The following is a 24,460-nucleotide window of genomic DNA, read 5'->3' as shown; positions in this document are numbered from 1 at the left end:
CAGCTCAAGGCTAGCGCTCTACCACTTGAGCCATAGCGCCACTTCTGGCTTTTTTCTTTTTGCTTATGTGGTGCTGGGGAATCGAACCCAGGGCCTCAGGCATGCAGGGCAAGCGCTCTACCACTGAACCACCTCCCCAGCCCATCACCTTAAATTTTTAAGTAACATATAATATTTGCTATAGCGATATGAGTTCTGATTTTGTTTTAGCAGAAGAATCTTTATGGTTTGTATATGTGTACATGAAGATATGTATGCAAAATATTTTTACTTTTCTGTTAAGTATACTTTTAAAAAAAATTAGAAGCAACCAAACATTTACATAATCTTTGTCATTTGCCAAAGTGATTTTTTTTTCCTTTTGCAGTATTAGGATTTAAATTCAGGGTCTTGTGTTTGCAAGGCAAGCACTCTCTCACTTGAACCATGCTTCCAGCTTTTTCTGCTTTTAGCCACTATTTTATGCCTTTTGTGCTTTTATTTCTATTGAGTTTTTAGCTGTTTAAGTTTTTTTAAAAAACATGGTAGATATGAACACTTATTAGATGCCTAGCTTATAAGTATTTTCTTTCATTTTGTAGTTTGTCCTTTCATTCTGATTAGTGTTTCCTGTGACATACAGAAACTGTTTCGTTTGATGCAATTTCATTTGTTATGTTTTTTTTTCTGCTCTTTTGAGGTCCAAAAAATTCTTGCCTATTCCATTGTCCTTAAGTATTTTCCCTGTTATTCTACTGATTGATTGTTTCAGATGGCTTTCTACCACTTGAGCCACACCTCCACTTCCAGCATTTCGCTGGAGAATTGGGATATGAGTCTGAAAGATTTTGCTGTCCAGGTTGACTTGGAACATCGATCCTCAGATCGGTCTCCTAAATAGCTAGGATTAGAAGCTAGAGCCATTGGTGACCCATGTGCTATTGATGGTTTTATGTTGTTGTTTTAATCTTCTCAGTTTGCTAAATTTATTCATTATCGTTAATAGGTTTTCTTAGTGAGTTCTTTAGAGATTTCTTTAGACAGTCATGTAATTTGTAAATAGTTACAATTTTACTTCTTTCTATCTATGTAATTTGAATGTCCTTTTCTGATTTCTCTGGGTAGTATTTCCTTCTAGAAGTATTCTGTTGAATGAAAGAAGTAAAAGTGGACATCCTGTTTTGTTCCAGCTTATGAGTCTTTTAGTAATTGCTAAGGTTTTCTATTTTTTTATGGCTCAAGCTTGACCAGAAGTTTGTGCGTTGTTTTCTAGGTTATGAAATTTGTTAGTGTAGACTTGTTTGTAATAATCTCAAGGGAACCTTTATATTTTTATAGTGTTACTTGTAGTGTCTCTTTTGAAATTTTTTTTTATTTTGGTAACTTTTTGTTTGGCTAACCATTTGCCAGTTTTGTTTTATCGTTTTGAAGAAACATTCATCTTATTGATCTTTTGCATGTATGCTTTTTCTTTGATATTTCACTTATTTCTATTCTTGTCATCAGTTAATTGGTTTGATTTGTCTTAATTTTTCTTGTCTTTTGAGATGCTGAATATGTTGAGAGCTGTGTGTGCGTGTGCATGTGCGTGTGTGTGCCAGTATGGTGCTAGCCTGGGTACTTGTCCCTAAGCTTTCTTTTTGCTCATGGCTTAGAGCTTTACTGCTTGAGCCAGAGCTCTACTTCCAGCTTTTTGGTGATTAATAGGAAATAAAAGTCTCACAAACTTTCCTGCCTTGGTTGGCTTTGAACTACGTTTCTCAGATCTTAGCCTTCTGAGTAGCTAGGATTACAGGTGTGAGCTACTAGTACCTATTTAAAAAAAAATTAAAAATGTAGCTATTGATTGCTAAAAATCATTCCTTTTTTTACATTGATTGTTTTCAAAACATTTCACATTATGCCTCAGCCAATCGGGACTGCTCTTCCTATTTGTGCCTCCTAAATTGCTGGGGATGATCAGCACAAGCCATGGTGCTCAGGCATTTTGCTTCATCTGTAGCAGGAATAACAAGGTGTCCACCACCATGCCCAGCCATTGATTGGCATTCAGTCTCTCTAACCTTTTTTTTAATGGACTGGCCTCCGAACGGTAATCCTCTAAGCGGAGGTATTCAGCAAATCTTTTTAGTCATGCTTTTTGCTGTAACCCCATAGGCTTTGTATGTTTATTTCGATTTTCATTTGTCTTAAGAAATTAAAAAAAATACTTTATACATTCATTGATTAAGACCAAGCTGTCTAGTTTCCATGTATCTATGTAGTTGCCAATTTTTGCTCATTTCTAGTTTTAGTGCATTGTGGTTAGAAAAGATACTTGATAAAATTTCAGTTAAAAATGTATTTGTTTTGTTGGGCTATCATATGATATATTCTGGAGAATGTTACATGTGTTGATGAGAAGATTGTGTATTCTTTAGCTACTGGATGGAATATTATGTAGGTGTCTGTTAGGTCTGTTTAGAGTGCCTGATTTAGCTCTGCCAACTTTTGTGAGTTTCTGTCTGAATGTCCTGTTCATTACTGAAAGTGGGTTATTAACTATTATTCTATTGAAGTCTGCCTCTCCCGTTAAGTCTGTAAATAGTTTTATGTATTATGTGCCATTTATAGTTAAAGTTTGTGTTATCTGATGTAAATATGACTACTGCCTTTTTTTAAAATCCTATTTGTATTGATTATATTTCACCATCCTTTCACTTTTAGTCCTTAGAGGTGAAATAAGGAGCTTATAGCTAGGTCTTACATTTAAACATTTCAGTTCCTCTATGGCCATTAGACAGTTTAGTCCATTGTCATTTAAAGTAATTATCAGTAAATAAGTTCTTACTATAGCCATTTTATAACTAATTTTCTAGTATATTCTATTTCCTGTATTTCTCTTAGATTATCTAATAGTTTTTCTTTGTATTTAAGAGATTTACTCTGTTAGTGCATTTTGATTCTTAACTAAAGCTTTGGTTTGTCTACTGTAGAATTTTGTAGCTATCATTAAGTTTATAAAAAATTAATCTTTTGAATATAGGACACTACTTTGAAATGATTCCAAGATATTTTGAAGTGGTATCAACTTAACATAATCATAAAGACAAGAAAAAAACAAGAAAGAATATATTAACGCACATGTATTTGACTTTTTTTTTTTTTTTTTTTTTTGGTCGGTTGTGGGGCTTGAACTCTGGGCCTGGGAGCTGTCCCTCAGCTCTTCAGCTCAAGGCAAGCACTCTCCCACTTGAGCAATAGCGCCACTTCCGGTTTTTCTAGTGGTTTATTGGAAATAGGAGTCTCATGGTCTTTCCTGCCAGGACTGGCTTTGAACCGCGATCTTTAGATCTCAGCCTCCTGAGTAGCTAGGATTACAGGCGTGAGCCACCGGTGCCTGGCTCATATTTGACTTTCTATTTATCTACTCCCCACATTTTGAATTTTTTTTGGAGATATGTTCTTACTATGTAGCCCAGTTTTTCTTATAACTCCCATATTTTGTATTTTTAAGGTCCCTTATTACATATTCCAGTATTGCCAACTTTTAACAGATTAATGTAGTCATGTTTTTTTGTTGTTCTATGTGCCAGGCACTTTTTTTCATTATAAAGGTGATGTACAAAGGAAATACAGTTACATAAGTTAGGTAATGAGTGCATTTCTTTTGAGCAGGAGTACCCTCTCCCTTATTTTCTCTTGCTTCCCCCTCCTCCACTCCCCTAATTGTTTTTAATCATTTTGAGTTTTAAGTCTTTATATGAAAACTATAGTTTATTTTTGATGATTTTATAAAATTTTATAAACTTGTGTTTTAATTAAGTATTTATTTATTTATTTGGTGGTATTGGGTTTTTTTGGAAGTCAGGACTTTGTGCTTGCCAGGCAGGTGCCTCTACTGCCAAGACATGCCTCCAATTCTTTTTTTGTTTTCGTTGCACTGGTTATTTTTGAGATTGGATCTGGGTTCCTGCCTGGGTGCATACCCTGGAATGCAATCATATTTTTTGCTTCTTAATATGGCTAGGGTAATAATTGAATTATCACTACATCTAGCTTCTTTAGTTGAGATGATTATCATGTATTATTCATACCAGCACACCCAGCTATTAGTTGGGAAGGGTCTCAAGAATCTTTTTGCACAGGCTGGCCTCAAACCCTGAGCCTCCTGATCTCAGCCTCCCACAAAGCTGGGATTACAGGTCTGATCACTTGCTCCTGACTAATTAAACTTTTTCTAGTTTATTACCTATAGAGAAAATGAAACATGGGAAAACAGTGGGATAAGTTTAATTCTGAAAGCCAAGAAAACAAACCTCCTTTCACTATTGTTATGTATTAAATCTAACATGAAGAGAGATAATTTTTCTTCAGAACACATTTTCTACAGAACACATTTTCTTACCTGCATGACAGATATAGCTAAAGAAATTAGCATTTATCTTAGCTTCCAAACCTCACTATAATATTTCACAAAGGAGAATCACTGAATTTAAATTTCTAAGCAAATTCACAAGATGGTTTTGGCAAACTAATAACCACTAGGTCTTCAAGACTACAAATGCAGTTACCTTTAACATTGTATGTCATGTATAGTGCTTGATTAGCACTATAGTAGGTATTAGGATGCTTGTGAATATAAGACACATGGTTGGCCTGAGCTTATTATTGAACAGAGGTGACAAATATTAAGTGAATATATACACTGATAATCAGTAGTGATACATCATATGAAGGAGAAAATACAAGGTTCTATGAGAGTAAAGTGTTTTGAAATGTTTTATTTGGTCTTGCAATTTGAAATTGATAACTGGAGTAATTTTTCCAAAATAACTTAATAGAACAAATCAATATGGGATGTGTCTAATACTCATAAGCCATAATAGTAAATATTAACTTCAGCATAGTTGTACATGTCCATCTATTTTTTTATTCCAAACTTTGCATGGCCAATGTTTAATTTTACTATTACAGAAGAATGGCATTCTGTTACATTTGAAAATTTGAAGGTACATTGGATCCTGCTAATTTATTGGATTCTTCTAATTAGTAGCAGTACAGTTCTCAGGTTCTGTAGTTAAGAAATAAATGAACATAAATCCACTAAATAAAAATATTTTTAATACAACAATATGGAATTAGAGTAACTCTCCTTTTTCCTGCTCACAATTTGATTTGCTGAAGCTGCCTCCCGAAAATCATGGGTATCGACACTCTGTTCAGAACTTGCTCCGGACTCTCATTTGGCAGAATCAGGTCAGGTGGCAGTATCAGGTAAAGGGAAATAAGAAACATGCTCCCCCTCCCTGTTTTTTTCCTTGAATACATTCATTGAGGAAAAACAGTAGAAGGTTGTCAAGGTGAAGGGGAGGTACATAAGAAGATACTGGGATTATTTATGCACAAAATTAATCGATTTTTGTAGTGTTCGTTAGGTTTTAGAATCAAGGTCCATTTGAAGAGAAAGTTAGAAAGGGGGGATTATAAAAGCATAAGGACAACACGAATGGAGATAATAATAATACAGCATTACTGATCACCATAAATGTGAGCTAAATTAAAATGAATGTCACTAACTTAGATGTAAATAAAAGTGCAGTTTTCATAGTTTCTGAATTGAGAGAACATATGATAGGAATCCCTCTTGATTCTTAAGGAATCTGATAAGAGGAAAATATATTAAGGAAAAATACCAAGTTTAGAAAAATTAGATTATATACACTTTTGTAAATATATTGCCAAATTTCACACTAATTTTTAAAAATTTGATAACAAAAGAAAACATGAATTTAGAACACTCAGGAGTATTTGACATATAAGCATAGTTGCTTAAATACTGTCTTTCAAGGTGTTTTTTCTTCACACCTTTAAAGTCTATATCTAGATGTTATTGATTTTAACAGATTTTTATTAAATTGATGTTGATTTTAAAAAGTAATATAGAAGTGGAGCTGTGGCTCAAGTGGTAGAGTGCCAGCCTTGAGCAAAAAAGCTAAGGGACAGTGCCTAGGCATTGAGTTCAAGCCCCAGTACTGGCACACACCTTAAAAAAAGGAAAAAGAAAATCCCAAAATGCAAACAAAAATCCCATGATCTGCTAGGTGGGTAGACAACTTTGCATATAGTAGGTGACTAATAAATACCTTACATAAGTAGCATTCAAGATTCACTTGTTATATGGAATGAACTGATTACTTTTTTCTCTTCTTGTTTTTTAGAAATATTAAGAGTTTGTCAGATATCCAGATAGTACAGGTTGCTTGTGGTTACTATCATTCCCTTGCACTTTCTAAAGGTAAGCATTGTTTTTCTTTTCATTAAATTTCGTTTTATTTTTTGTTATTTTGAGCATCAAGGTCCTGAGCTTTTTCTTCTTTCAAGGTTTCTTGGTTCTTCTTGATCTGTTTTGTTTCTATATAAATTTCAGAATTATCTTATTAGTTTTTATGCACATTTGGTTGAAATTTTATTGTCTAAATCAATTTGGAAAAAATTTTATAATGTCAAGTCTTGGAATCCTTGAAACTGATATACTACCATTTTCTCCTTTTAATTTTTCTCAGTATTTTCTTACGTGTGGAATAATTTTATACATATTCAACAGATTTTTCTCTTAAGTATTTTTTTTTTTGTCATAACACAGCTGGGGAAGATTGCTTCACCAAATAGTTAATTTCCCAGATAAACATGACAGGGCAACTACAGAATAAATCAGAAGGCAAAACATCCTGTTCACTTTGTTTGTATTTCTCTTTCACTGGTTTAATTTATTCATATGTCACCTGAGGGTTGGCATATGGATTAGTAAGAATTTGCCATACACGTGGGGGTTTATTTGTAGTACTAGAGTTTGTGTGGCTTTTTTCCCCCTTGCATTACTGGGAGTCAAACTTGGGGCTTCACGTTTGACCTGCTTCACCTGTTAAGTCACACCCCCTGTGTACTGGAGTTTGAACTCTGTGCCTTGTGTTTGCTGTGCATAAGGGCATGCACTTCTAATCACAGGCTGACAGAGTAAAAATGTCAACCTGGAATATACAGTGAACCTCTGTTTCAAAAAAACAAAAAAAAATGATTTTAAAAAAAGATTGGCTATCTAAAGAAATTGAACTCCTTAAGTATAAATTCAAGGCCTTTTGTAATAGATTCTATTTTCATTTCAGTCTCAACTGAAATGTGAATATATCTTACAATACCAACATTAAACTATATGCCAACACCAAAAAACAAAAGACTTTCTTGACTCTGTGCCCTTAGTACTAACACAATGTCCCTACTCACTTCTCAGTGTTATTCTAATTCTTGGTAAATGTATTTTCCTGCCTCAAATTACATTTATTAGATTAATTGCCTGTTAGGATGTATAGTTCCTAAAATTATTGTAATTTATGTCTTACTAAATTCCAGCCTTCAAGCCTAATACTTTATTCATTGTATAGTAGATGCCGCTGCTACTGTTAGAGCCACTGGAACTGTTATATTGTATGTATGTATGTATGTATGTGTGTATGTATGTATGTATGTTGGTTTTGGGGCTTGAACTCTGGGCCTGGTGCTGTCCCTCAGCTCTTCAGCTCAAGGCGAACACTACCACTTGAGATACAGTGCCACTTCGAGTTTTCTCAGGGTTAATTGGAAATAATAGTCTCACAGAGACTTTCCTACCTGGGCTTGCTTTGAATGTGATCCTCAGATCTCAGCCTCCTGAGTAACTAGGATTATAGGCGTGAGCCATCAGCGCCAGGCAGAACTGTTTATATATATATATATATATATATTTAATTTTTATTATGAAAATACTGTACAGAGGGGTGACAATTACATGGGCAAGATAATGAGTACAATTCTTATCAAGCATTGTAGTCTCCTCCTTTGTTTCCCCTTCCCATCCCTTCCCATCCTCCCCCGCCTCCCCCCACCTCCCCTAGAACTGTTTATATTTTATGTACTTATTTTTTGGTGCCAGTCCTCGGGCTTGAACTCAGGGTCTGGGACCTGTTGGTGAGTTTTGTGCTCAAGAGTAACAAACACTCTACCACGTGAGCCGTAACACTACTTCTGGCTTTTTGATGTTTAGTGGGAGCTAAGAGTCTCATAGGCTTCTTTCCCTGGGTGATTTTTGAACCACAAGCTTTAAATCCTAGCGTCTTGAGTAGCTAGGATTACAGGTGGTGAACCACTGGCAACAGGCCTAATTTTAATTTTAGAGTACGTACTGGAGCTTGAACCTCAGGGCTTAGATTCTATCCTTTTGCTTCAATCTGGCACTGTATTACTTGAGCCACAGCTCCACTTGTAGCTTTTTTGCTGTTTAATTAGAGATAAGACTCACAGATTTTCCTGCCTGGGCTTGCTTCAAACCTTGATCTCAGCTAGGATCATAGGTATGAGCCACTGGCCCTTGGCTGCAAGTTGTTCTTTTAATAAAAATAAAAAGATGTCTAAAAGGTTATAAAATAGGCAGGAGACGGCAAAAGTGACAGACTGTTATAGGAAACTATTATAGGAAAAAAGGTATAAAACAGTGAAGAATACAATTTGTCATACTGTTTACTTATTTATTTTTGGGTCTGGTCGTGGGGCCTGAACCTCTGGGCCTGGGCGCTGTCCCTCAGCTCTTCAGCTCAAGGCTAGCACTCTACCACTTGAGCCACAGTGCCACTTCCAGCTTTTTTTTCTTTTTGCTTATATGGTACTGAGGAATCGAACCCAGGGCCTCATGCATGCAAGGCAAGCACTCTACCACTGAGCCATCTTCCCAGCCCACTTTTTATTTATTTTTTGATGCCAGTCCTGAAGCTTCAGGGCCTGGGTGCTGTCTCTGAGCTTTTGTGCCCATGGCTAGCACTCTACCATTTGAGCAACAGCTCTACTTCTGGCTTTTTGATGGTTAATTGGAGATGAGTCTCACAGACTTTCCTGCCTGGGCTTAGCTTTGAACTGCTATCCTCAGATTTCAGCCTCCTGACTAGCTAGGATTACAGATGTGAGCACCTAGCACCTGGCTATACTTTATTTTTTCTTTTTTAAGAAAATCATGTAGGGGCTGGGAAGGTGGCTCAGTGGTAGAGCGCTTGCCTTGCATGCCTGAGGCCCTGGGTTTGATTCCTCAGCACCACATAAGCAAAAAGAAAAAAAGCCGAAGTGGCTGTGGCTCCAGTGGTAGAGTGCTAGCCTTGAGCTGAAGAGCTGAGGGACAGCGCCCAGGCCCAGAGTTCAGACCCACGACCGGACCAAAAAAAAAAAAAGAAAAGAAAATCATGTATAGGGGCTGGGAAGGTGGCTCAGTGGTAGAGCGCTTACCTTGCATGCATGAAGCCCTGGGTTTGATTCCTCAGCACCACATAATCAAAAAGAAAAAAGCCGCAAGTAGTGCTGTGGCTCAAGTGGTAGAGCGCTAGCCTTGAGCTGATGAGCTGAGGGACAGCGCCCAAGCCCAGAGTTCAGGCCCCACGACTGGACCCCCCAAAAAAGAAAATCATGTATAATTTAGTGATAAAGACTAGATTTGGGTGTGTTTGAAAGGACAGATTATTAATGGAATATGACTTACTAAGCAAGTATGATTGGTTAGGCATATGCCTTGTGCTACTCAGCTAATTATTTTCTTAATAAAATTCAGAAGGAGATACAGGTATTAGGTATAAGATCAGTGCTAGAGTGGTAGTCATGAATTCAGTTTGAGGCTTTCTTTGGTAAGATCATACTATGTTAAAACCTTTTAAATATTGAAACCAATGTAAGCTAAATGCTCAGTTACATGGCTTGTTATTACTTAGGAGAGATTTGGACAAGTGATAAAAATTTCAGTATGATTAGCATATAGTTGATAACTGAAGCCTTAATTGTATATGAGTGCCTCTTGGGAGAAGCTATAGAATAAAACTAGAACTTGAAGAATATTAAGCAAGGCAGTCCTTTGTTGAAGAACAAATGGAAATAAGATTAGCCTTACCCCTTGTTAGGTAATTAACCGTTTATTGTATAATTAGTCAAGCTTCAAGTGTATTAATACAGGTAGTTCTTCTAGGTAGTAGTACATTTCCATGTAAAGAAAGTTAATTGCTAAAAAGAAAAAATAAGTATTGGCATTTAATGAAGGGAGGAATGTTCCAAAATTGATGATCTTCAATTGAAAATTATTTTGATATGAGAAAAATAATTTAAGAATCTTTTGTCTTTCAGCAAGTGAAGTTTTCTGTTGGGGACAGAATAAATACGGCCAGTTGGGTTTGGGCATTGACTGTAAAAAACAAACTTCACCACAGCTGCTTAAGTCTTTGCTTGGAATCCCCTTCATGCAAGTTGCAGCAGGAGGCGCCCATAGTTTTGTACTCACCCTTTCTGGAGCTATCTTTGGATGGGGACGCAACAAATTTGGTCAGCTAGGTCTTAATGATGAAAATGGTAAGTTCTCATTTTAATTCAAATATGCTTTTTAAAAAGATAATCATTTGAAATGAATGAACAGTTTTTAGTGTGTTAGAGGGAAAGGTACGCAAATATTCCCAAGAATAAAAATGGGCTAAGGTGTTAAAGTTTTGATTTGATAAAATTTTGAGACGATTATAGGAAGCAAAAAAATGATTTTATCATAAACTATAGAAGTTTATCTAGTCAAACTCTTTTTATTGGATGTCCATTAAAAGACAATAATACTACTTCAAGTTAGTAACCAGCATTATTTCTTCATTGGCCACCACCAGTGATAAAAAAAGACTATGAAATTATTTTGGGAAGGAGCTGGGAATGTAGCTCCGTGGTAGAGCATTTTTGCCTGGCATGCATAAGGCCTGGTTTTCAGTCCTAAATGTATCCCCCAGAAAATATTTGGGAAAAATAACATTAAGTATTGAGTACTTTAAGGAAATATTTATATGATATTAAATGAAGGTTTTGTGTGGGTTTTGTTGTATGTGTGTGTGTGTGTTTGGGTGGGTGGATCCTGGGTCTTGAACTCAGGGCCTAGGCACTATCCCTCAGCTTTTTTGCTCAAGGCTAGTGATCTACCACTTGAACCACAGCTCTACTTCTGGCTTTTTATTGGTTAATTGGAGATAAGAGTCCCATGGATTTTCCTACTTGGGCTGTGTCAAACCCATGATCTTCAGATTTCAGCCTCCTAATAGCTAGGATTACGGCCATAATTACCTGGCTTAAATAAAGTTTTAGTTGTGCTCTTTTGGCATGGATACTAGAATGTTTAAAATACACATTTAGGATTTTAAGAAATTAAAACTATTTTAAACCAGTTAACAATAAGATGTACAAGACACTATGCTGAAAACGAACTTTATAACTTCAGGGAGGCTGGGGAGGGAGTTGGGGAGGTGGGGAGGGAAGGGATAGTAGTGGAAAAACAAAGAAGGGGGTAACAATGCTTGATAGGAAATGTACTCATTACCTTATTCATGTAACTGTAACACCTCTGTACAGTATCTTTACAATAAAAAAGTTTAAAATAATAAAAAATAAATAGTTGGGATCTTGGGTGTAATTTTTTATAGTTGTTAATATTGTGATTGCCAGAAATACTAATTTCATAAAGTTTTAACAGTTTAATGACTGAAATGGACAAAGTGAATTGTTGATCTATTAAGAACTGATCATGAGGGGCTGGGAATGTGGCCTAGTGGTAAAGTGCTTGCCTAGCATGCATGAAACCCTGGGTTTGATTCCTCAGTACCACATATACAGAAAAAGCTGCAAGTGGCACTGTGGCTCAAGTGATAAGAGTGCTAACCTTGGACAAAAGAAGCTCAGGGACAGTGCCCAGGTCAGAGTTCAAGCCCCAGGACTGGCAAAACAAACAAACAAAAAAAGAAACTGATAATGTAAACTGATATAGAATTAAAGAAGTTTGTTTTGTGTAAGAAAAATGTCATTATGATAATGTTTCCTTCTACAAAATAGAGGAAAGTTGGATTTTCAGACTTTTACGTAGTATTCCATAAACATAACCAATCTAAATTTAAAGTATGATACATAGGGAGAAAGTTAGAAACAGACTTTTAAAATTCCTTGAGGGCAGAGTCTTGTGCAGGTTTGCATATATGCTGTTTAAAATGTAACTCTAACAGAGTTTTAGTAGAATAGATAGATGAGTTGGAACCTAACTTAGTTGGCTTATAAGCAAAATCAATCTACTCATAGTTAAAAAAAATTAGTTATCACAGTCTACTGAGCGTGGGAGCTGTATAAGAATTATATTTTAGAAGAGTTTTAACTTTAAAAATATTAATCTCTTTTATTGGAATTTTCAGATAGGTATGTTCCTAATTTACTAAAGTCATTAAGATCTCAGAAAATAGTTTATATTTGTTGTGGAGAAGATCACACTGCTGCGTTAACCAAGGTATTGTACTTCTGAAAGTTTGTCTTTATTACTTCACAGTAGTTTTTTTATATTTACTGAGTATTTTCAAGGTATTTATATTAAAACTTGAGAGTACATACTGTTGGTGTTAGATCATTTCCTCAGCGAGGTGCTGATGGCTTTCATGCCTGTGATCTTAGCTGATTAGGAGGCTAAGATCTGACGGTGGCGGTTTAGAGGCAGCTAAGGCAGGAAAGTTCATGAGACTGTCTCCAGTTCGTCAGTTAAGTGGCAGAGTGCCAGCCTTGAGCTAAAAAGCTTAGCAAGAGCCTGAGGCCCTGGATTCAAGCCCCAAAACAAAAAACTCAAACACATCCCCCAATTTTTTAAATTTGGCTTATAAATATAACAAATAAGAGACTGACTGAGTTTGTTATTTGTAGTCTTTAAGTATTGTGTTAGCAATTATAATGAAGTTTCAACAGTGTAGTCAATGGCTTTAACTCTCATCCCTCACTTTAGTATGTATATTCCACTTCAGTAACAATATTGCTTAGTCCTGTTTTGGGGTAGTTGGTTTTTTGTTTTTTTGTTTTTTTTGGTTGATTGTGGGGCTTGAACTCTGGGCCTGGGCGCTGTCCCTCAGCTCTTCAGCTCAAGGCTAGCACTCTACCACTTGAGCCACAGCACCACTTCTGGCTTTTTCTGTTTATGTGGTGTGGGGAATCCAACCCAGGGCCTCATGCATGCAAGGCAAGCACTCTACCACTAAGCCACCTTCCCAGCCCCTGCTTAGTCCTGTTTTGATTACAAGGTAAAATGAAAATTTTCAAATAGGTAGGTCAGTGGTCTATCATTTATCATGTGCAAGGTCCTGGATTTGATTACCAGTATTACAAAAACAGAACAAAAATTTTCAACTAATTTCTATTGAAGAATTACTTGTTATACTAATTTATATCAGCATAAAGGTTATAGCAGATATTTCATTGGCCAAATTACAAAGTGATTTTTTTTTTGGTTCGGTCGTGGGGCCTGAGCTCTGAGCACTGTCCCTCAGCTCTTCAGCTCAAGGCTAGCACTCTACCACTTGAGCCACAGCGCCACTTCGGGCTTTTTTTTTCTGCTTATGTGGTGCTGAGGAATCGAACCCAAGGCCTCATGCATGCAAGGCAAGCGCTCTACCACTGAGCCACCTTCCCAGCCCGTGATTTTTTTTTTTTTTTTACTTTACCTTTTTTTTTGGTCTGGCCAAAATGAATTAATAAGAAATTAGCTTGCAAACAGACTTCAAAATGTTTAAAAAATGTTTTTTATTAATGTGCCAGGATTACAGGTGTCTGCCACCATAGTTATCTTAAATATTCTGCGCTTCCATTCTGTTTAACATCAGAGTTATTCTCATGAGCACTTGTGGCATATGCTATAAGTATATGTATTTTTTTTTAATGAAACTAAGTTTAAATGTCCCAGAAGTAAACATTGTTTTTTTTTCAAATTAGAATTTTTGTTCTGTATTGATGCATTTTTGGATTTTCTGTAACATAATTCTTACATGTAGATTGGTTATTTTATGAAGAAGTTTCCTTTTGTAAAATACGTATTTGATGAATAGCATTAAGAAAACATTAGGGAACAAAGGAGGAAGCTACAATGCTTGATAGGAAATGTACTCATTATCTTGCCCAGGTAATTGTAACCCCTCTGTACAGTATGTTCACAATAAAAAAAAATTAGGGAAGATTTTTGAAATATACTTTTTAAATTAGAATAAATACTAAGACATTTTACGTTAGTGGATATGAAATCTGACCATTGGTCACATGTTTTCAAATTCATTATGTAAATCACACATATATATATATATATATATATACCTTTTTGCTTTTTGTTTTTTTTTAGTCTGTTGTGGGCCTTCAGCTCTGGGCCTGGGTGCTGTCCCTCAGCTCTTCAGCACAAGGCGAGTGCTCTACCACTTGAGCTACAGGGCCACTTCTGGTTTTCTGGTGGTTTATTGGAGATAGGAGTCTCATGGTCTTTCTTGCCCGGGCTGGCTTTGAACCTCGATCCTCAGATCTCAGCCTCCTGAGTAGCTAGGATTACAGGCATGAGCCACCAGCGCCCAGCTATATCTTTTTGATCTAACAACTATTTTCAAGAATCTAATTCCTAAGCAGAAAATTATGTATTGCCTTTTATTATCATCTTAATAGCAAAAGACAAGAAGAAAGTTACATCTCTATGGATAATATTCTAATTGAATAAATTATAATACTTTTGTGTGATGGAGAATACCAAACTAAAATAGAATGAGAAAAGATCTGTACTTTATATTGTAGAATGAGCCATAGAATATATAGTTAAAGTTAAAGGAACCAATGTCTTTTCTAAATCAGGGTCTTGCTAGCTTCACACTTGAAATCTTCCTGCCTCATTCTCTCAAATACTGGGATTAAAAGTGTGAACCACCATGCTCACTTGGCACTGATGTCTTTTGTGTAGGAAAGGGCCTAAAGTGTGAACATAAATTGCATGCTGTGTTTTGTTTTTGGCATTACTAGGATTTGAACTCAGAGCCTTTCAATTGCTAGGTATGCTCTAACACTTGAGCCACATCCCTGTCCTTTGTGCTTCAGTTGTTTTTTGGATGAAGTTTTAACATGTAGTCCAAACTGGCCTCCAACTCCCAAGTGCTGGGCCTACCCTATCAGACTTGCTGTCCTATTTTGGGGGTGTGTGTCTGTTGTGGGGCTTGAACTCTGGGCCTGAGCACTGTCCCTCAGCTCTTCAGCTCAGGGCTAGTGCTCTACCACTTGAGCCACTGTACCACTTTCCATTTTCTGAGTGGTTTATTGGAGATAAGAGTCTCACAGACTTTTCATTCCTTGGCTGGCTTTGAACTGTGATCCTTAGATCTCATCCTCCAGAGTAGCTAGGATTACAAGCGTGACCCACTGGCACCCAGTTGGCTGTCCTATTTTTAACATCACCAACCTGTCATATTTTGTTATCTGGTGAAAGAAAAAGAGGAGGACATAAGTGTTTTAAATGAAGAAACTATTGTTTTTCTGACTGTGATAATGGCAGGGTAATGCATTTTTTTTAATTTGGAGAAGTATGCAATTGAATATATATATAAATTTTAGGGGGAAAATGGTCATCACAGTTTGCTTTAATTTCCCCAAAAAGGGACGAGAGGCATCAGTAAAACACTCACTCTTAGTGCTGTTCATTAATATTACAAAGTATATTGATTATATCATAATTTATAATATTTTTATGTATCTGAAGTTTTTAAAAAGTTTTAAAAAGAAAATTTTTTCTTTGCAATATATAAAAAAATTATATTCTCATATAATATAAATTTACATAGACAGTACCTCTGTCTTGAATTTGGGGCCTGGACACTGTCCCTGAGCTTTTGTGTTCAGGGGTAGTGCTCTATTACTTGAGCCATAGCACCATTTCCGGGTTTTTGCTGGTTAGTTGGAGTTAAGCGTCTCACAGGCCTTTTTGCCTTTGAACTGTGCTCTTATGATCTCAGCCTCATGAATATTATAGGCAAGAGCCACTTTCATCTGGTAAATTTTTCCTTATTTCTACTTCAGGCATTTTACTGGTTAATTGGAGTTAGGAGTCTTACTCACTTTTTCATCTGGGCTGTGTTCTAACTGCAGTCCTCAAATCTCATAAGCCCACCTGTACCCATATATTTTTATATTCAAATTTTAAAGACCATCGTTGTAGTATAACAACTATATACTAAAATATTGCCATATTTTCCCCCTTTCTGTTTTTGCCGTTAGTAGCTTTGGCTGGATTTGAACTCAAGGTCTCTTGCTGTAGCCTCCTGAGTGCTGAGATCACAGACCTCTATTGCTGTGCTGGACTTACTCAAAGATTGAATTTCAACAGAGCATAATGATAGTAAAAGGCATTGCAAATGAATACTTCTTTAATGAGAACTTCAGCGAAATAATGTTAAAATAGTGAAAACTTAAAACACTTCAAAAATACATGAAAATATTTAGCTTTCAACCTTGATTCTCTTTAATTTTAAGATGTACTACCCTCTTGAAAGAATCAGCTTTATCTGTCAAACTTTAAAAACAGAAGAGTCTAAGTATTGACTTAATTTTCTGAAGATCAGTTTATTTTCTTTTTTTTTTTTCCTTAGGAAGGTGGAGTGTTTACTTTCGGGGCTGGAGGGTATGGCCAATTGGGTCATAACTCTACCAGTCATGAAATAAACCCACGGAAAGTTTTTGAACTTATGGGAAGCATTGTTACACAGATTGCTTGTGGAAGGTAAGCTATAATAGAAATGAGCTTTTGTTTCTGTGGTATAATTATTGGGTTGAGTGTAGTGGCAAATGCCTGTAATCTTAGCACTGGATCCAGTGGTATCTCAAGTTTGAGGTCAAGCTGGAGTACATGAGACTTTGTCTCAAAAAAAAAAGCAGAACCCCAAACATACAACAATGAAAACAGCTGTCCGTGATTATTTAGTGATTCATAAAATTTTCTTTTTTTTTATGGATACTTCCTAATATCATGTGTCTTTCACATGGTAATTCTATTTTCAGTTTGTTACTGCTACAGTGTTCAGTTTGTAACTGCTACAGTGTTTCATATATCTTCATCATTTTATGTGTCTGGGTTTTTTTCTGTGCACCCTTAAATGGCTTTTTCTCTCAACACTCTACCACCTGAGCCATGCCTCCTTGTCTGGTCTTTTGCTAATTAATTGGAGATAAGTTTAATTTATCTGCCCAGGATGTCTTCTAAACTAGTTCCTCAGATCTCAGCCTTCTGAGTAGCTAGCGTTTTTGTGTGTGTGTGTGTTTGTTTTTTTTTAAATTGTTGGTGGTGGGCTTAAACTCGGGGCTGGGGGCTGGGAAGGTGGCTCAGTGGTAGAGTGCTTGCCTTGCATGCATGAGGCCCCGGGTTCGATTCCTCAGTACCACATAAGCAAGAAGAAAAAAGCCAGAAGTGGCACTGTGGCTCAAGTGGTAGAGTGCTAGCCTTGAGCTGAAGAGTTGAGGGACAGCGCCCAGGCCCAGAGTTCAGGCCCCATGACCGGACTCCCCCCCCAAAAAAAACAAAAACCCCCACAAAACTCCGGGCTGGGCGCTGTCTCTTAGCTCAGCTCAATGCGAGCACTCTATCTACCACTTGAGTCACAGCACCACTTCCAGTTTTCTGGTGGTTATTTGGAAATAAGAGTCTCATGGACTTTCCTGCCTGGGCTTAGCTTTGAACCGTGATCCTCAGATCTCAGCCTCCTTAGTAGCTAGTATTACAAGCTACCGGTGACCAGATAGATATAGCAGGTGCCCAGATATAGCAAGTGTTTTAATCCTGGACCAGTGGTGCATGGTTGTTACCTTCTCTTCCCATTTTCTCCTCTCCCTTCCCTATATTTTTTTTCACCTTACATTTTTGGCTCCTCTGTTAAGTAACAGATAAATGTTAGTATATGGCTTTATTTCTGTGTCTTCTAGTCTGTTCCATTGATCTTCAGGCCTAAGGCTGTGCCAGTTCCAAATAGTCTTCATCATTACAACAATTGTTATTAACAAAAATTTTAATTGTCAGTGGTGGGGCTTGAACTCTGGGCCTGGGCACTGTCCCTCAGCTCTTCAGCTCAAGGATAGACTCTACCACTTGAGCCACAGCACCATTTCTAGTTTTCTGGTGGTGTCTCATAGACTTCCTGCGTGGGCTGGCTTTGAACCGCAATTCTCAAATCTCAGCCTCCTGAGTAGCTAGTATCACAGATGTGAGCCACTGACGCCGGCTTGATTTTCATGATATTCTTCTTATCCATGAACATGGAAGTTCTTTCTAGTTCCTGATGTCATTTTTAGTTTCTTTTTTCGGGTTTATAGTTTTTATTGTAGATATTTCTTATTTCCTAAATATTTTTTTAATTTTATTTTTGAGGCTATTGCAAACGGAATTGCTCTCCTAATTGCCCTTTTCTGCTTGTACTCTGTGGGTATACAGAAAGGCTACTGATTTTTGTGCTTTTTTTTTTTTTTTATTCTGCTACTTTGTCAGAAACTATTGATCAGCTCTAGAAGCCTGGGTATGGAGCCTCTCAGGTCCTTTAGATATAGATCATGTTGTCAGTGTGATCAGTTTTTCTGTATACATAATCATTTTATCAAAATAAGTTTTCCTATAAGAGATTATTTCGCATTAACTCTGAAAGTCATGACCTAACATTGGTTCTTTAAATGTTTGGTAGAATTTATAAGTAAAGCCATCAGTTCTAGGTGTGTGTGTATGTTTTCACCGTATTTTGTTTGGATTATAGCTTTATTTAGCTTTTGTTTTCTTCTTGATTATGTATAATTGGTAGTATGTTTTTAGCAATATTTATTTCATCCAGGCTATATACATATTCTTTCTTCTTATCCTTATGTTTAGTTCTTTCTTTTTTAAAAAAAATCTTTATTGTTATTATAAAAGTGATGTACAGAGGAGTTACAGTAACATAGTCAGATAGTTCTCTCTTGTTTCATAAGTTATAAAAATGTTGATTTGGCCGGGCGCCGGTGGCTCACACCGTAATCCTAGCTACTCAGGCTGAGATTTGAGGATCTCGGTTCAAAGCAAGCCCTGGCAGGAAAGTCCGTGAGACTCTTATTTCCAATAAACCACTTGAAAACTGGAAGTGGAGCTGTGGCTCAAGTGGTAGAGTGCTCACCTTGAGCTGAAGAGCACAGGGACAGGCCCAAGCCTAGAGTTCAAGCCCCATGACGGACCAAAAAAAAATGTTGATTTGATTCTCTTGATTTTTTTTTTTTAGTGTACATTTGTTTTACAAGAGAGGTTTTTTTAATGACATATATACAGTATATCCCAATGAATTTATGTTGTAATGTAACTCTAGGTCATCTTTTAAGGCAGGTACTTTATCAGTTTAATCTCCCTTTTTGCTCATTATTTTTTAGATAGTCTGTTTTAGCGTGGACCTGCCTAGACTGTACTTCTATCCAATGCTCTTCCATGTAGGTAGTATTACAAGGGCACTCACTATTCTTTAACTCCACTACTGATTGAGATGGTATCTCACTAACTGTTGCCCACACTTGACTCAAACCTTGTTCTCTATCTGTATGTCTTTAGGTCCCAAATTACAGATGTGAGCCATATCATGCTCAGCCTTAATACCTACACCACACACATACCCACACCCCCTCCCCACACACACCCCATGCAATACCTTTTTCCCTTAGCCCTTCTTTAACTATGTATTTTAGAATTTTTTCACTCATTTCTAAGCATTTTATTTCAGTTTGATCCATTGGTTGTTTAATTTGATACATTTGTGAATTTTCTAGCTTTCCTTCTGTTACTTTTTGCTAGCTTTTTTTCTTTTTAACATGTTATGATAGTGTATCTTTAACAATTTATTGACTTAATTTGTATCTTAACACCTGAAGAATGCCCAGTACATACTTGAAGAATGTTTTGTTGTTGAGTACTCTGTTCATGTCTGTTAGATCTGGTTAATTTAAGTGTTGTTCTAGTTTTCTTTCCTCCTATTGATGTGTTCATGATTGCTAGGTAGAGGTAAAACCTTCAATTGTACCAATGTCATCTCCCTTAAATGTTGTTCATTTTTACCGCATATTTTGATGGTTGTCATTTTATTAGCTATCCAAATGTTTATAATTGTTGCATCTCCTTGTGGCAAGCCTTTTATTATGTTGCTATGATTTTAACAGTTTGGTTCTACCAAAACTTATGTCCAGACTTGGTATCCAGCCTAACAATAAAAGCGAGAGGTGTCAAAGTGTTTAAGATGTAATTGTTAAGAGGGATTAATACTCCCTTCATGATTACATGACAAAATGGATTACTATAAAGTACTCCCCTTCTTCCACATCTTACATGATGCCTATATTTACCCTTCTACATAATTTAGTCATAAGTGTCTTGTTATAACAGTAGGAAATGAGCTTAGACATACATAATGACCTTTTTGTTGTTGTTCCTCAGAACAGTTTTTGGTGTAAAGGTTTTGGGTTTTTTTTTTTTTTTTTGTTTTGGTTGGGGGTTTGAATTAAGGGCCTCACCTCAGTGCTGTCCCAGAGTTTTTTTGCTCTAGGTTTACACTCTACCACTTTGAGCCACAGTGCCAATTGTGATTTTCTGGTCGTTAATTGGAGATATTCTCATGGACTTTTCTGCCAGAGTTGGCTTTGAACCATTATCCTCAGATCTCAACCTCCTGAGTAGGTAGGATTATAGGCATGAGTCACTGGTGGCAGGCTAGTTTTTGAGATGGAGTCTTGCTAATGTAACCTAGACTGGTCTCAGACTCAAGATCCTTCTCAGCTTCCCCTGTGCTGGAATTATAGGCTTTTATATTTTATCAGCATAGCCTCCCTGTTCTCTCTTTGGTTATTACTCTTCTTTCATTTTTTGTCTTTGGATGTGCAAAGTTGAGTATATTGTCAGAACATATGTAGTCATGTGCCACATAATGATGTTTGATCATATATATTACAGATGGTCCCAAATCATTGTAATGGAACTAAAAAACTAGCACCTAATGATACAGGAGCCATCATAACAGTATAGTCACTTATTGCTCATTTGTTTATGGTGATACTACTACAAACCAATTATACTGCCAATCATACAGATGTTTACCACACACAATTATGTTCAGTACATAATAACTTGATAATGAATCCCTGTTACTGGCTTATGTATTTATCCTGTTGGAGAGTGTACTCCTTTTACTTAAATGAAAAAAGTTTACTTTAAAACATATGTTGGGGCTAGGAAGGTGGTTCAGTGGTAGAGCGCTTGCCTTGTATGCATGAGGCCCTGGGTTCTATTCCTCAGCACCACATAAGCAAAAAGAAAAAAGCCGGAAGTGGCGCTGTGGCTCAAGTGGTAGAGCGCTAGCCTTGATTTGTCCCTTGAGGGACAGTGCCCAGGCCCAGAGTTCAGGCCCCACAACTGGACCCAAAAATAAATAAATAAATAAAAATAAAAAGATAAAACATATCATGTTACTATGGCCGCAGCTTCCTACATATCTTTATTAAGACACTTTAGTATGTCATCTTTTCTTATATATGATGTAATGTTATAATTTGTTCATTATGACCCTTTACTATCTAAGATACACTGATGATGTTGCTAGTAAGAGGCTTCATTGATTGATCTAGAAACAAACATGAATGAGGACTATAAAAATGCTTTTATTGAACTTCTTAAGTCAGTTATTTGGAAGTAAAAGTTTTTAAAGAATTTTTCTCCGGGCTGGGAAGGTGGCTCAGTGGTAGAGCGCTTGCCTTGCATGCTCAAGGCCCTGGGTTCGATTCCTCAGTACCACATAAGCAAAAAGAAAAAAGCCGGAAGTGGCACTGTGACTCAAGTGGTAGAGTCCTAGCCTTGAGCTGAAGAGCTGAGGGACAGCGCCCAGGCCCAGAGTTCAAGCTCCACGACTGGACCCCCCCACCCCCCAAAAAAAAGAATTTTCTCTTGCTGTTGACAAACAACCTGTCAGTGTTACAATGATAAGTGTTTGTTTCTGATTCCATAGTTAAGTTGAACTGGTTCTTCCTCAGGTCTTGGGTTAGCTGGAGTGGCCTCATATTCACAGTACAGATTGGCCAAGGCAGCTCTGTTTTAAGCTGCTTGTTCATTGCAGGCTGTATTCCAGGTGAAACAGCACTCATATATGTCTTATTCTCGGGCCCAGTGTAGAGTATACATTAAAAAGTCAAAACTCAACTGTTTATGTGTAGCTTAAGTTTTGCTTGTCTCATACTGGCTGAAGTCCTATTTATCCAAGGCAAAAAATTATAAGACCAAACCTAAAATTAAGATATGACATATATGATACTCAAATACCTCTAAGCCATGACAAGAATGCCGTACTCAGTATTATAGGATAATAAATTTTGGTCTTCTTTTGGATGAATTATCACAAATTATTTAATATTAACTAATTTTGTATTTCTATCAACTATGTACATGATTTGTTGTTTATCGCTTTGTAAATTGGTTCTTCCAGCAATTTTAGTAATATGCATCAGGGAAGACATTTCAGTTATAAAGTAAAATCCAAGGACTTAACACACAGAGGGAATAGTTGTAGATGTCTGGGGTCTTGACCAGTTTGGCTTTCAGGTGGTCAGTATTGTAAAAAATATGAATTAGGGGCTGGGAAGGTGGCCCAGTGGTAGAGTCCTTGCCTTGCATGCCTGAGGCCCTGGGTTCTATTCCTCAGTACCACATAAGCAGAAAAAAAAAGCCGGAAGTGGCGCTGTGGCTCAAGTGGTAGAGTGCTTGCCTTGAGCTGAAGAGCTGAGGGACAGCGCATAGGCCCAGAGTTCAGGCCCCATGACTGGCAAAAAAAAAAAAGAATTACTTTCTTGTTAACTATTTAAGAATCTTTAGTGAAGCAGTATTAGAAGTTAGTCCATCATGGAGATCATCCAAAAGAAAATGGTTCTCTTTCTAGTAATACAGGTATAGTACCTTTGAGTTATTTTTAAACACTGAATTATAATACTTGAAATAGTTATAATTGTTTAGTGGCCCTGACTTTCTAATCACTTGGAGAGTTTTTCAGATATGTATTATTGTCTTGGTTTACCTCTATTATAGAGATAGGGAGACTGTTTTTGAGAAGCTGAACAGACTACTTTGATAGTAATTTTCAATCTGTTAATATACCTTTGCAATTCCACAGTGAACACTTTCTAAGGGAGGCAGAATGGGCCATGTTAAACCTTTGTTCATCCCAGTTTTTTGTTGTTGTTGTTGTTGTTGTTTTTAGGAGATATTAGGTTTGAACTTTGGGCTTTACCTTGCTTTTTTGGCTGGTGTTCTACTACTGGAGCCATATCTTTTCTAGTATGTGGCAGAGTAGCTAACATAAGTATCTTCATGACTCCAAACTGTGTGAAGCCATGTGTGAGGCATGTGGACCCAAAACTGAGAGTCCAGTTAGCCTAAAACTATTTGGTCATAGCCAGCTATGGGCTTTAATTGACCTAGGCTTTTCACTAGATTCTGAGAAATAGGGAAGGGGAAAGAAGACTTCCTTGGGCAACATAAATAAATACTCTTTCAGTGCTGAATCATTTAAAAAAGGATTTCTGAATAGATCTGAATTTTCTGTATGATACTTACACAACCTACCTCCATGTTACTGAGTTTATTCTGTTTAAAGCTATTAATGTTTTGTTTAGAAGTTACAGAATTACATTTTATTAAAGTTATTTTTTCCTAAGTGAATATTTATAATGAAAGTAACGATACTGAATATTGTGTGTTTTTACCCAGACTTTTAAACTTGTTTTTAAAAATAAATTGGGTTATTAAAAATTTGCTCTATTCCTCTCATTGTAAATTGTTTGGACGATAAATTCTGAGATCTTCAATCATTTCATTCTAGGCAGCATACCTCTGCATTTGTTCCTTCATCAGGACGAATTTACTCTTTTGGGCTTGGTGGTAATGGGCAGCTGGGAACTGGGTCAACAAGCAACAGAAAGAGTCCTTTCACTGTAAAAGGAAATTGGTTTCCTTATAATGGGCAATGTCCATCAGATATTGGTAAGTTCTAATGTATGTTGTAAACTTTGCTACACACATCAAACTTCTTATTAAAATGTTTCTGTATCTGCAAGTATTCTAAGATACATTGTTAAGCTGAAATATCAAGTTATAGGTTTGATGGTACAGGTCTGTAATCTCAACAGTGAGGCCTCTAGTCTTGTTTACATAAAAAGCTCTTGTCACAACAACAACAAAAACCCCAGAACAATGTAGTATAGTTTGTTTAAATTTGCTTATCTATGCATAGGGAAATTCTGGATAAAGTTACAAAAGCAGTTTTAAAGGATGGATCGTTTGGAACTTAAGAGAGCTTGTGTCCAAACCAGAATCCAGGGTTGTTTTTTGTTTGTTTGTTTGTTTGATTTTGGTCGGTCTGGGCCTGGGCACTGTCCCTCAGCTCTTCAGCTCAAGGCTAGCACTCTGTCACTTAAGCCACAGTGCCACTTCTGGTTTTTCTGAGGGGTTTATTGGAGATAAGAGTCCACAAACTTTCCTGCCTGGGCTGGCTTTGAATTGTGATCCTCAGATCTCAGCCTCCTGAGTAGGTAGGATTACAGGTGTGAGCCACCAGCACCAGTTATT

General features: G+C 36.8%; 1 protein-coding gene across 5 annotated transcripts in view; it reads left to right on the top strand.

The window, feature by feature from the left end:
• The window catches only part of Herc4 (HECT and RLD domain containing E3 ubiquitin protein ligase 4), a 111,146-nt gene that overhangs the window by 31,353 nt on the left and 55,333 nt on the right, over positions 1 to 24,460 (top strand). For 3 of the 5 annotated variants that reach the window (XM_013017155.1, XM_013017154.1, XM_013017156.1), the window contains 5 exons: positions 6,180 to 6,256; positions 10,147 to 10,368; positions 12,225 to 12,316; positions 16,455 to 16,585; positions 23,715 to 23,875. In XM_013017155.1, coding sequence (XP_012872609.1) covers positions 6,180 to 6,256; positions 10,147 to 10,368; positions 12,225 to 12,316; positions 16,455 to 16,585; positions 23,715 to 23,875 — 683 coding nt within the window. Of the gene's footprint in view, positions 1 to 4,675; positions 5,218 to 6,179; positions 6,257 to 10,146; positions 10,369 to 12,224; positions 12,317 to 16,454; positions 16,586 to 23,714; positions 23,876 to 24,460 lie in introns of those variants that run through there. The other 2 variants (XM_013017157.1, XM_013017158.1) reach the window with 2 other exon arrangements.

This window comes from Dipodomys ordii, unplaced genomic scaffold (genome assembly GCF_000151885.1).
Source record: "Dipodomys ordii isolate 6190 unplaced genomic scaffold, Dord_2.0 Scaffold34, whole genome shotgun sequence".
Taxonomy (NCBI): domain Eukaryota; kingdom Metazoa; phylum Chordata; class Mammalia; order Rodentia; family Heteromyidae; genus Dipodomys; species Dipodomys ordii.
Note: the sequence above shows the minus strand (reverse complement) of the source record. Positions and strands in the feature narration are given on the sequence as shown.